We start from the raw sequence: 12,841 nt of genomic DNA, 5'->3' as shown, positions 1-12,841 counted from the left end.
TTCTGTATCCAAATGGCTAGTTCTCCCTGTATTCTGTGAGATCTAACCTTGCTCACCAGTCTCCCACAGGGAACCATTCTGCCCTCATCAATCCTCTTTGTTACTTCCTCAAAAAACTCGAATCAAGTTTGTGAGACATGATTTCCCATGCACAAAGCCAGGTTGACTATCCCTAATCAGTCCTTGCCTTTCCAAATACATGTACATCCTGTCCCTCAGGATTCCCTCCAACAACATGCCCACCACTGACGTCAGGTTCACTGGTCTATAGTTCCCTGGCTTGTCCTTACCACCTTTCTTAAACAGTGGCACCACTCGAGCTAGAATCAAGTCATTTATTCATTCATTCTTGAAGGTTGGTGTAGGGTGGTGGTGTAGTAGGGGGGCATCAATGATTTATTTGAATTCCAATTGATGAAAGCCTTTGCTAATTTACAGTTCCTTGTATCATGTTTAGGTAACCACGCAGTATCAGAGGCCTGAGGAGGTTTAATTTGCATAAACTTTTGCCTCCAGATCCTCAGTCAAACAGCCTTTTTACCATACTACAAAGGTTCAAAGAAAAGTAATAACTTTGTTTCCAATTCCAAAAACACTTTCCTAAATTGACTCCACCAGTGTTAGTTTTAAGCTAAGGATCCATCTTGCCTCTCAGTTGGAAGGAGAGAATGCAGGAGAATGGTACTTGGCGAGACACTCAGTTTGACAGCCACACATCCACGATGGGCTAAATGGCCTCCTTCTCTGCAACTGTAATAATTCTGTGATTCAGGTTGGACATAAAAAAAAACCTCAGGGCAACTGTCCAAAAAAGGGTAGGGCTGTTCCCTGTGTCCAAGCTGGTGCTCATCCCTCAGTCAGAATCATTACATCAAGTTATCAGATCAATATTGTGTTTCTGTTCTGTGTGCAAGTTGTTTTTACATTACACGCCAACATTTCATAAAGTACTTCACCAATGTTCCTCAGGGCATCTTGAGTTTGTGAAAAATGCTCCACAGGATTCAACCTCATTCATTCCAAAAGTTATAAAAGTGTTAGCAGCTTGCAACATAAGTCTTGTCAGCAGAACGATATGTGACATTACTGAGAATTTTCTGCAGAGAATAGTTTATAGAGATGAAATTGCACAACCCAGAACAGAGACTACACATTATATATGTGTATCATGTAAATTATGTTTACACTAACATATATGGGATATATATTTGTGAAGCCAAGACCCTGGACTGGATGTCAGATCAGATCTCTTTTGGTTTATATGAAAGAGATGTTTAAACATTGACTCCCTCTACCACTGATAAACAAGTGGCAGACGTGTGTACAGTTTACACAGTTGTGTAATGGAATTCACATAAATGATTAGGGTGAACTGATCACATGACATCACAAAGGAGACATTAGTCTAGATTGACGGTGTGAAGAGAGAGGTTGTAGTTACTGCACTAGAGAGCTGTGTTTGAGGACATGCCGATGTGAATAATGCATCATTAAAGTACATCATTTCCTCTCACATAGAGTTGTGATTTTGTAGAGCTCCTTACCACAAAGAATCGTGGGGGGACAGATTCCTTGTGTATATTTAAGGTTGAGATAAATATGTCAGTCAGGGAATCGAGGATTACAGCGAGTGGACATGAGGAATGCTGGATCAGCAATGATCCTATTGAATGGTGGAGCAGACCGGAAAGGCTGAATGGCCTACTCCTAGCCTTATTTCTTATAGTCTTATAAGGAGTCATAGAGTCACAGAGTCATAGAGATGTACAGCACAGAAACAGACCCTTCGGTCCATGCTGACCAGATATCCCAAACTAATCTATCCCACCTGCCAGCACCCGGCCCATATCTCTCCAAACTCTTCCTATTCATATACTCATCTAGATGCCTTTTAAATGTTGCAATTGTACTAGCCTCCATAACTTCCTCTGTGTGAAAAATGTGCCCGTTAGGTTGCCCCTCGCTCTAAACATATGCCCTCTAGTTCTGGACACTCCCACTCCAGGGAAAGGACTATTTATCCTATCCATGCTCCTCAAGATTTTATAAACCTCTATGAGGTCAGCCCTCAGCCTCTGAGGCTCCAGAAAAAAACAGTCCTAGCCTATTCAACCTCTCCCTATAGCTCAAATCCTCCAACTCTGGCAACATCCTTGTAAGTCTTTTCTGAACCCTTTCCAGTTTCACAAAAGGAATTGAAGAGTTTTGCATTGACAACATTTAATACATTTGGAAAAATACATGGATCGGAAAGGTTTAAAAGGATCTGGGCCAATTGCAGGGAAATGGGGTTAGCGTGGATAGACACTTTGGTTGGCATGGACAGGTTTGGGTTGATGGGTCAGTCTCCGTGCTGTGGAATGGGATGGTTGCAGTAGCAGCCCACGTGATGACAAAGTGCTCATGCCCTAAAGTTATAGAATTCAGTATTAAGTCCTGAAGGCTGAAGGGTCCCCTCGCAGAAAATGCTGTTCTTCCCAGCTTGTGCTGAGCTTTGCTGGAGCACTGCAGGAAACCTGAAACAATAGATATTGGCCAGAAAACAGAGTGGTGCATTGAAGTGGCAGACAACTGGACGCTCAGGGTCTTTTTTGTAGACAGGATGTAAAGTGTTCTTCGGAACAGCTGCCCAGTCTGCATTTTATCTCCCCCATGTGGAGGCAGGAGCAGTGAATGCAGTTGAGTAGATTGAGTGAAGTGCGGTAAATCACTACTTCACCTGGAAAGTGTGTTTGGGGCATTGGATAGTGAGGAGGGAGGAGGTCAATGGGCAGGTGTTACCCCTTCTAAAACTAGAGGGGAAGATGCCATGGGAGGTCTTGAGAATGGAGAAGGTGTGGACCAGGGTGTCCCAGACAGAACAGCCCCAAATCTTTATTTAGTAGAGAGTTCCTCTTGTTTCATGAAGATGAAGAGATACTGCTGTGACCTGTCCTTTGTGTTTCAGACCCTGTGACAGTGTGGGCAGAATTTTACTGAGCAGCACGGTGGCTCAGTGGTTAGCACTGCTGCCTCACAGCACCCAGGAACGGGGTTTGATTCCAGCCACGGGCGACTGTCTCTGTGGAGTTTGCACATTCTCCCTGTGTCTGCGTGGGTTTCCTCCGGGTACTCCTGTTTCCTCCCACAGTTCAAAGATGTGCAGGTCAGGTGGATTGGCCATGCTAAATTGCCCACAGTGTTCAGGGATTTGTGGGTTAGGTGCATTAGTTAGGGGGCAAAAGTGAGGACTGCAGATGCTGGAAACCAGAGTTTAGATTAGAGTGGTGCTGGAAAAGCACAGCAGGTCAGGCAGCATCCAAGGAGCAGGAAAATCAAGAAAAATTTTGATTTTCCTGCTTCTCGGATGCTGCCTGACCTGCTGTGCTTTTCCAGCACCACTCTAATCTAAGCATTAGTTAGGGGTAAATGTGGAGTAACAGGTCTGGGTGGATTACTCTTTGGAGGATCTGTGTGGACTTGTTGGGCCAAATGGCCTGTTTCCACGCTGTATGGATTCTATGGTTGATTCAGGTCTGAGTGACATGGGCTACAGTGAGTTTACAACAAGGGATAGAATGTGATGAGATATCTGATGAAGACTATCTCAACATGGGGAGTTTCCCTCTCCAACATTTGCCAGGCAGTACACAAAATTGGCAATGCGCCCAGTTACCCCTTAAGAGGGATGGCTGCTTGTTAAATACCACTTGATGATCCAACTCTGGCCTTGATAGTATCCAGCTTTCTATTGATCGATCATACCAAAGAAGCTGGGCTTCGTGCAAAGTTGGTGTGGAATTTAGAATGGTACCTGGCGAATTTAGAGTGGAGGCCTGATGAATTCAGCTCACAGTTTGTATTGAAGGAGCGTCCAGTTGGACATTGGGTTTCAGGGATACTGGCAACATGCCAGCAACATGCAGACCACGTCCAGAGACATTGGCATCCAGCAGGTGCCAGACACTACATACCCTCATGGTACATCTCTGAACCACTTACAGTACTCTGCTGCATTTCAATGCTACAATCAGGATGTACCTGTAACCCTCATTGTAACACTATAGCAAGGACGCTGTGTGCTCAGGGCCAAACACCCAGCTCAGAGTCTGGACCAGGCTGTATCTCCAGGCTCTTTGCTCACTGTCAAAGTGCTCAGTCACAGCATCCCTGCCATGACTTCGAAGAAGATAGCCTTCATTCCAGGGATCTTGTCCAGGGACTTGGGAACGTTCAGTCAACTGTTTAGGATGGTCAGAGTCAGGATGTGCTTCATATAAATGGCAAGGAGCTAGACATTGGTCAAACTACCACTCATCTTGACTCTTGAATGAAAGAGACGCCATTATGAAGGGAGCAGAAAGTGAGTAGCACAGTTGTTACATTCTGCGCAGGTGGACGTTTTGAGGGCATGCAGGGATAGTGATGTCAAGAGCAGAGATGGATGACAACGAATGAGGGCAGGAGTTGCAGGAAGATGTTGTGTGGTAAAGCATAAGTTTTGGCCAAAGTTGGATACATTAGCAAAGGTCACATGAATGTATTGGATGCCAGTGAAATCCGAAGGAGGTTTACAAGAATGAAACAGGGAATGAAGGACTTGTCATATGAGGAATGGTTGTGGACTTTAGGTCTGTACTCAATAGAGTTTAGAAGGATAAGGGGGGATCTGATTGAAACTTACAGAATTCTGTTGGTTCTTCAACATGAGTTGGCTTTACCGCGATTGAAGAATTTAGACCGCTATTTGTCGAATGTGAACTTTCCTTACTTGTATTGGGTATAGCCCGATTCCAGCCCCATTAATTTATACAGTGTGGCTATCGTGCGATTTTCTTAAAATGTGAGATCGCACAAGAAGAGAACTGTCACATTATATCAGAACCGACTGTACTGAGAGGCGTGGGTAGAGTGGACGTGGAGAAGATGTTTCCAATAGTAGCACATTCTAGGACCCAAGGACCTAGCCTCAGAGAAAAGTGATGACCTATGGCTGATATGTTTCTTAATCCCATTCTCATGTCGTTCCTCTGTAACCCTTGACCCCCTTAATAATCAAGAACCTAACTATCTCTATTTTAAACATACTCAATGACTTGGCCTCCACAGCCCTCTGCAGCAATGAGTTCCACAGATTCACCAGCCATTGGCTGAAGAAATTCCTCGCCATCTCAGTTTTAAAGGGTTGTTCCTACACCCTGAGGCTGTGCCCTTGAGTCCTAGTCTTGCTGCCAGTGGAGACATCTTCTCCATTGTCACTTTATCCTGGACTCTCAGTACTCTATAAGATTCAAACAGATCCCCCTTTCATCATTCTAAACTTCATTGAGAACAGCAGTCCTCAACCACTCCTTATATGACAAGCCCTTCATCCTGGGATGATTCATGTAAACCTCTTCTGGAGCCCCTCTAAGGCCACCTCATCCTTCCTTAGTTACAGGGCCCAAAACTGCTCACAATGCATTATTTGTGAAGATTGAACCAAAATATGTCTAATTGGCCTGTCTACTATATGTTCCCCATTATTGCTTATTCTGTTAAACTCTGCGTACAGTTAGCTAAAAAAAATGTAATGTTCAGCCCTGCATTAGACAGACTTGAGTAGGCAATGCTATTCATGTGACCAGCTTATTAAATAACATGATTCATCTCTGAATGCCTAAGTGCAATGCAAAGGGTTTCACCAAAGATTTCAGTGCATCAAATTATGTAATTATTGCTTTTGCACACTTTTGCAGAGCATTTAATTTTACTTCTGCACATTAGCTTAATGCCCATGAAATGATTTGCCAGTCAGCCTGTGTAATCTGCTAACACACTGCCTGACTTTAAATGGGATTGCAATCTCGCAATCGTTGATTTAATCATAAGAGCTCAGTAGACATTGGAATGTGATCTTTCCTGAGGAGGTGCAGCCCATGTTAAAACAGGTTTTGTTTAAATAATGACACCGCACTATAAATTATAAGCAGCTGATCTCTGAGAGGCTAAAATACATTGAAATATCATATTCTGCTTTAAAGCTGCAAAGCACTTTATACTCTAGTAAAATCCCACTGCGCTCTTAAACACTGAACATTGACTGATTTGGTTAAATAGAGAAAAGTGCTGGAGAAACTTAGCAGGTCTGACAGCATCTGTTGAGCGAGAAACAAGAGTTTAAATTTCGAGTCTGAGAAGACTCTTCTTCAGATGAACACATATTTCTGCTCAGCAGTGAGGTATTCTGAGTGGAGCTACCTCTTGTTTTTGACTCCCCTCCAGAACCATTATACTGGCCTCAAATGTTAACTGTATTTCTCTCTCCATACATGCTGCCAGACCTGCTGAGTTTCACCAGTATTTTCTCGTTGTTTGTTTCAAATTTCCAGCATCTGTAATATATTGTTTTTATATGACAGATTTGATGAATTTGGAGCATGAGCAAGTTTTTGGACATGACATAATTTATTTCCAATTCATCAAGTTGGAAAAAATGATTTCATAATGATGTGTGACAGTTATCGACCATTACAATGTCAGTGGTTACTAATGCCAATCATATATGTGCCTTATCTCAATAACTCGGATGCAAATAAATTTCTCAAATCTCTCTCAATGTATTGTTGCCTGAGAAGACATTAACAATGGCCTTCCAGGTGTTGGTCTATGTTAAAGGACTGCTAGGGTAGCATGGTGGCTCAGTGGTTAGCCCTGCTGCCTCATAGCACCAGGGACCTGGGTTCAATTCCAGCCTTGGGCAACTGTCTGTATGGAGTTGACACGTTCTCCCCATGTATGTGTGGGTTTCCGCTAGGTGCTCCACTTTCCTCCTACAGTCCAAGGATGTGCAGGTTAGGTGAATTGGCCATGCTAAATTGGCAATAATGTTAGGTGTATTAGTCAGGGGTGAATGTAGGGTAGGGGATGGGTTGCTGTTCAGAGGGTCGGTGTGGACTTGTTGGGCCAAATGGCCTGTTTCCACACTGTAGGTAGAAATCTTCGAGGAGAAAGTGAGGTCTGCAGATGCTGGAGATCAAAGTTGAAACTTTATTGCTGGAACAGCACAGCAGGTCAGGCAGCATCCAGGGAACAGGAGATTCGACGTTTCGGGCACAGGCCCTTCCTCAGGTCTCATTCCTGAGGAAGGGCCTGTGCCCGAAACGTCGAATCTCCTGTTCCCTGGATGCTGCCTGACCTGCTGTGCTGTTCCAGCAATAAAGTTTCAACTCCACACTGTAGGTAATCTAATCTAATTACTCATAGCTCTCCTGCTCTTAGTTCCTGACCTAGGCACACCAGAAGGATTTAGAGGTTGTTACTCAAGAATCAACAGCTGAAGGGTGATACATAGAGCCCCTTCTCCACCGTATACACCAATCTTTTCCCAGCTACAACCAGTTCTGAAGAAGGGTCACTGGACCTGAAATGTTAATTTTATTTTCTGTCCACATATGCTGCCAGACCTGCTGGGTTTTCCCAGCAATTTTGAGTTTTGTTAACAATCGAAAGGTCATTGACATGCAATGTTGGTTTTGTTTCTCTCTTCACAGACTCTAGCTGGCCTGCTGAGTCTTTCCTAAATCTGATGCCTTCTTTTTGAAATGTACGGGTTGCCCATTGTTATCTTATCTGGGATATCTGGTGACCTGCTATGGGGTTTCTGTGAATTGTAGCAAAATCACTTGCTTGATCTGTATAACCCGATGCACAATATTGTTACATATAGGGGTCTTTCCTTCCATTTGAAAGTTATACGTTTGGAAATTATAGTACTCAAACTGTTTAAAAGTGCAGACCACCTTTCACAGAATCTCTGAATACAGAGGGTGAGGCTAGTTAGCTTTATGTGCATGTTCACCCTTTGTTTGATCATCTAACCAATTGTTTTACAAGAAAGAAACACTTGCATTATGGTTGCTTGGGAATTTGATGTTTCCCCAGTGTCTGGGATGTGACAAATGAAGTTCCTGAGAGTTGGAGATTTTGATGGGTTCTGACTCATTTAAGCCTAACAGTTATGTAGGAAAGGTTTGAAGATCAAAAATCTATTCTAACTCCCTGGTAACTATTAACCTGGAAAACTAACTCAGCACTGACCTCCTCCCACCATCAATACAACTCCCGGACCCTGAAACACTATAGCCCAACACCCTGCCCGCACGATCCATTAGATTGGACAGCCTCTCTCTCAATAGAGTCATCAATTCATACAGCCCTTCGGCCCAATTTATGCATGCTGGCCAGATATCCTAAACTGAACTAATCCCATTTGCCTGCATTTGGCCCATATCCCTCTAAACCCTTCCTATTTGTGTACCTGTCCAAATGTCTATTAGATGTTGTAATTGTACCAGCGTCTACCAGCTCCTCTGACAGCTTATTCTACACTTTCTTCTCAGGTCACTTTAAAGTCTTTCTGCTCTTAACTTAAACCTATGCCCTCTAGATTTGGACACCCCTACCCCTGCAAAAAGACCTTGTCTATTCACCCTATCAATGGTCTTCATGATTTCATAAATCCAAATAAGGTCAGCCCTGAGCCTCTGACACTCCAGTGAATAAAGTCCCAGCCTATTCAGCCTCTCCCTATAGCTCAAACCATCCAGTCCTGGCAACATTCTTGTTATTTTTTCCTGAACCTTTCTAATCTAACCGCATTTCTATTATAGCAGGGGATCAGAATTGTATGCAGCAGTCCAAAAGTGGCCTAATCAATGTCCTGTACAGCCGCAACATGACCTCCCAACTCTTGTACTCAATGCACTGACCAATGAAGGAAAGCTCACAACCCCTGACTTTTCCTGAGCACTCATCCAAACAGAAACCAAATCTCATCCTCCCCACCTGAACCTACCTCCTGATCCCACTGGGCACTCTGCCCCTCACTCACCTAGACACCTGTCCCCATATTTAAACTCATATTTACCTTGTCAACAGGTGGTTTTACCAGAATAACCTGAAGAATTGTCACTCAACTCAAACCATTAACTTTGTTTCTCTTCTCCCACAGATGCTGCCAGACCTTTTGAGTTTCTCCAGCAATTTCTTTTTTGTTTCAGCTACCAAAACACTTGTTACTCAAACCTTTGGGATCCCTTACCTTTTCAGACTAATGTGAGGTAGACCATGCACTCTTCAAGAGCTTTGGAAACACAGTTACTAACTCCAGTGAACCTGTAATGAATGTCTCTGAGTATGTATTCTTTGAAGTCAAGATGTCTGTCTTTGTTGCTGATAACACTTTGTTGTGTCTTCAACAAAATGCATGGCCAATCTTAGTGATGGGTCCAAATTCCTCACCCTTGGACCTGGTGCTCAACAGGATCAGACAAGCTTGCACAAAGGCAAGCAATTAGACAAAAGCTTGTTGGACTTGTATGACAACAACAAGTTGTGGGCGATATACATGTTAGGGTCTGTTCTCACAGTTCATGTCTCTGTGAATATATAAGATACAAGAAAAGTGGTGTCTCTTTATGCCCTACCTTGTTAGTGACCCAGGCTGCACAATATGAAGTAGCCAAATTGCTGGACACTTTCCTGTAAGTCTTCTACATGCATGGTGAAGGGTTATTTACAAAGACGACCTGAGATGTACATATTTATGCCGATGCAGTATCTATGAGTTCACTTGACCTTGGCCTTTTTATCAATCTACCACTCAAGGAAGCCATAGACATCTGCTGTGAATTCGTTGAATGTACAAATTCAACAACGCTAGCAATCATTGTCTATTTGTAAACCAATTATCATGCCCTTCTCACACAATAAACATTGTTTGCACTTCATATTGGTATTCTTGTGAATTGTCCTGTTGAGAGCAAAATGAAAAATGTTGACAAAATCTGTAATTTTTTCAGCAGTACTCAAATATCAAGATAGCAGTGAGTCACTTACTTGAACTGTAAGACCTGACAGTCTTTGTATTCGTTACGGAGTCCACCATGCATGAACACCTTCTGAACCTATAAAAACCAAAAGGTTTGTGTGTTACACCACAAACTTTGTGCTCAGTTCCTGAATTTACATTTTGGAAACAGATTGCAGCATTTAAGAGTATTTTGTATTCATTGGTTTATAACAGACTGAGACATGAGGTGAGGAAACCTAGAGAGGTTTGAGAACCATATGTCCAAACTGACTATTCCTCCCTGGTGTGCTACATTCACCATAGCGTCTCAAATTGCACACATATTGGACTTTGAAATATTACTTTCAATGCAAGTTAAATTAAGATTCATTTAAGTGAGAGGCTGTTCCATGGATTCACTAATTGTTCACTTAAATCTTGTGTGCTCGTTTTCACCCCTCTCAGGATGCAGGCTGATAGTTACTTAGGGGGCTTTGATATTTGGTGCGAGAGTAATGGCCCATCATCTACCTGCCTTCACTGGTTTTTTTATTGGCGTGTTAGGGGTGAGAGGACTGGGATTGGTGAAGTGTAGTGTACCTGAGAGACTTCATGTATGTTGAGGGGATCCCTCACTTTCTTTAACATGATGTCCCTTCATGACTTGAACCATAACAATACTGGTTCTCGACCTACCCTGTAACCATCTGCAAGACTTGTCCTGGAGAAATCCTCCACTGACCTTTTCTTAGCTCCTTGCCCCTGGGGGAGCTACCTATACCTCCTGAAGTGGCCACCACTCCTGGGGGCACTGCTGGGATCGGTGAGCTGTGAGGATGTTTGACTGAACACAGTTTCAGATGCTCCAAGGTGGAGGCAAATGACCTGACAAAATCTCAATGTAAAATCTGTACCATTGCTTGCACAGGTCAGTCTTGAGGGTAAATGCATAACATTTCGGGATATGTTCAGATGTTCTGAAAATTTCCCCACTGATTCTCTCTAGAATTGACAAAATACCACTAGTCTGAAGCAATAACTCTTTCTCCTCAGACAGTCCCTGGCCTGTTGACTTTTCCAGCATATTCAGATTTTATTTCAAATTTCCCCACAGCAAAATGATTGACTTAAATTGCCCTTGCAAGCTAATGGTAAGATAGCTCCACCAGCAGCTCAGTAAAGCAATGACAGATAAGTAATAAACATAGAACATAGAACATAGAAAAATACAGCGCAGTACAGGCCCTTTGGCCCTCGATGTTGCACCGATCCAAGCCTACCTAACCTACACTAGCCCACTATCCTCCATATGCCTATCCAATGCCCGTTTAAATGCCCATAAAGAGGGAGAGTCCACCACTGCTACTGGCAGGGCATTCCATGAACTCACGACTCGCTGAGTAAACTCCATGCATTCCATACACTCACGACTCTTTAGAGCTGAATGTTGGCCTAGCCAGACACACCAATATCTTGGGAACGATTATATAAAAAAAGAATGTTTAAACCAAATGCTATACAGGGACCTCACAGACCAACCTTCTGTGCCAACTAAAAGACTTGGCCTGAAGCACTGTTGGGGCAGTCCCTGGTCAGATGTTGCACAATATGATCACCTGTTGGCATAAATATGGCTGCAGTAACAGAATTAGTGTACTTGATCCAGTATTAAAGTGAGGTAATAAATTAGCACAAAGATAGTTTTGAGAAGGAGTTATCGCAACGTAACAGGGTCTACTTGGAACAAAGAATTTTACAAATTCATATGCAGGGAGTTCTGTAAACAGAACAGCTGCAGATGTTTGTAGGAGAGAGTTGAATCTGAGAACAGACAGCCTGAAGTTTGTAGCAAGCATTAAGAAGAAAAGTAGGATCCCACAATAACAGAGACAAATGATAAGGGTGAGATCATGTCTTGTAAAAACCTGGAAGATTAGACAAGTTCATTGAGCTGTGAAAGTGATTCAGCTTTAGCCTTATTAATGAAAAAGATGTTTTCCTATTAAGTCTAAGAGTTAGTCAGAGTAGGAACAGCCAATTTCATCCCAGAAGATGTAATATGACTGGAATGAATTATAATGCAACTGCAAAATAAAGGGGCAGTGTTCACCTGGCCCTCCAAGATCAGGTGGGACAGAAACTGCAGACAACTCATTAACTAAAGAATGCTAATAATATGTGGTAAATATAAAACTTTACGGATAACTAAATTTATATTTGAACTAATATTATGAATCTTATAGCAATTAGTAAGAACTAATCTTCTTTATATAATGGGAAATATAAGATAACTAACAGAATTGATTTGAATAGCAATGAATACAATGAATAATAGAATTCAAGCAGTCCTTAGAGGTAAGCAAACCTGGGAAATGTCTGAAAAAGAGTATAATCATTAACTTTGGAATGTGAATGAATGGGATACATTGTAAGATCCCAAGGTTTGATGATTGCAATGTCTGGTAAACATCATGAAGGTAATGGGGAACCTAGGGCTGTCCACAGAGGTGGCCATCATTGATCAGATGTTTCACAGAATTGGACGTATGGATGAAGGGGGAAGGAATAATGACATATAATTATGGTAAAGCGAAATGTATAAAAATGCTGTATCTCACTGGGGAAACCAGAGCATCATTGATCTGTCTTGCAATCTGAGCTGGAATTAAGAGTTGAGAGTGTGGTGCTGTAAAAGCAGAGCAGGTCAGGCAGCATCCGAGGAGCAGGAGAATTGATGTTTCAGGCAAAAGCCTTTCATCAGAAATTCCTGTCTGAACTGCTGTGCCTTTTCAGCACCACACACTCGACTCTGATCTCTCGCATCTGCAATCCTCACTTCCTCCTAGCTGGAATTAAGAAGGCAATTGGCCCCCATGTGAAGGCCAGATTTGGAGTGGTCTCTGGCCTCTCTCACACATGATAAAGAGCTTGATTAGAGCTCAATTGTACTTCTGAACACAGAACTCGAGGCTGCTCTTTGACATCTCTCCCCAAAAAACTCTTGACCACAGCAGAGAACATTACTAATGA

The 12,841-nt window shown here is 42.7% G+C and overlaps 1 protein-coding gene across 1 annotated transcript in view; it reads right to left on the bottom strand.

The window, feature by feature from the left end:
• tmprss15 (transmembrane serine protease 15) overlaps positions 1-12,841 on the bottom strand; it is a 98,459-nt gene that overhangs the window by 73,807 nt on the left and 11,811 nt on the right. Inside the window, 1 exon segment of the mRNA XM_043700197.1 lies at positions 9,859-9,926. Coding sequence (XP_043556132.1) covers positions 9,859-9,926 — 68 coding nt within the window.

Source organism: Chiloscyllium plagiosum, chromosome 12 (genome assembly GCF_004010195.1).
Source record: "Chiloscyllium plagiosum isolate BGI_BamShark_2017 chromosome 12, ASM401019v2, whole genome shotgun sequence".
NCBI classification, from domain to species: domain Eukaryota; kingdom Metazoa; phylum Chordata; class Chondrichthyes; order Orectolobiformes; family Hemiscylliidae; genus Chiloscyllium; species Chiloscyllium plagiosum.
Note: the sequence above shows the minus strand (reverse complement) of the source record. Positions and strands in the feature narration are given on the sequence as shown.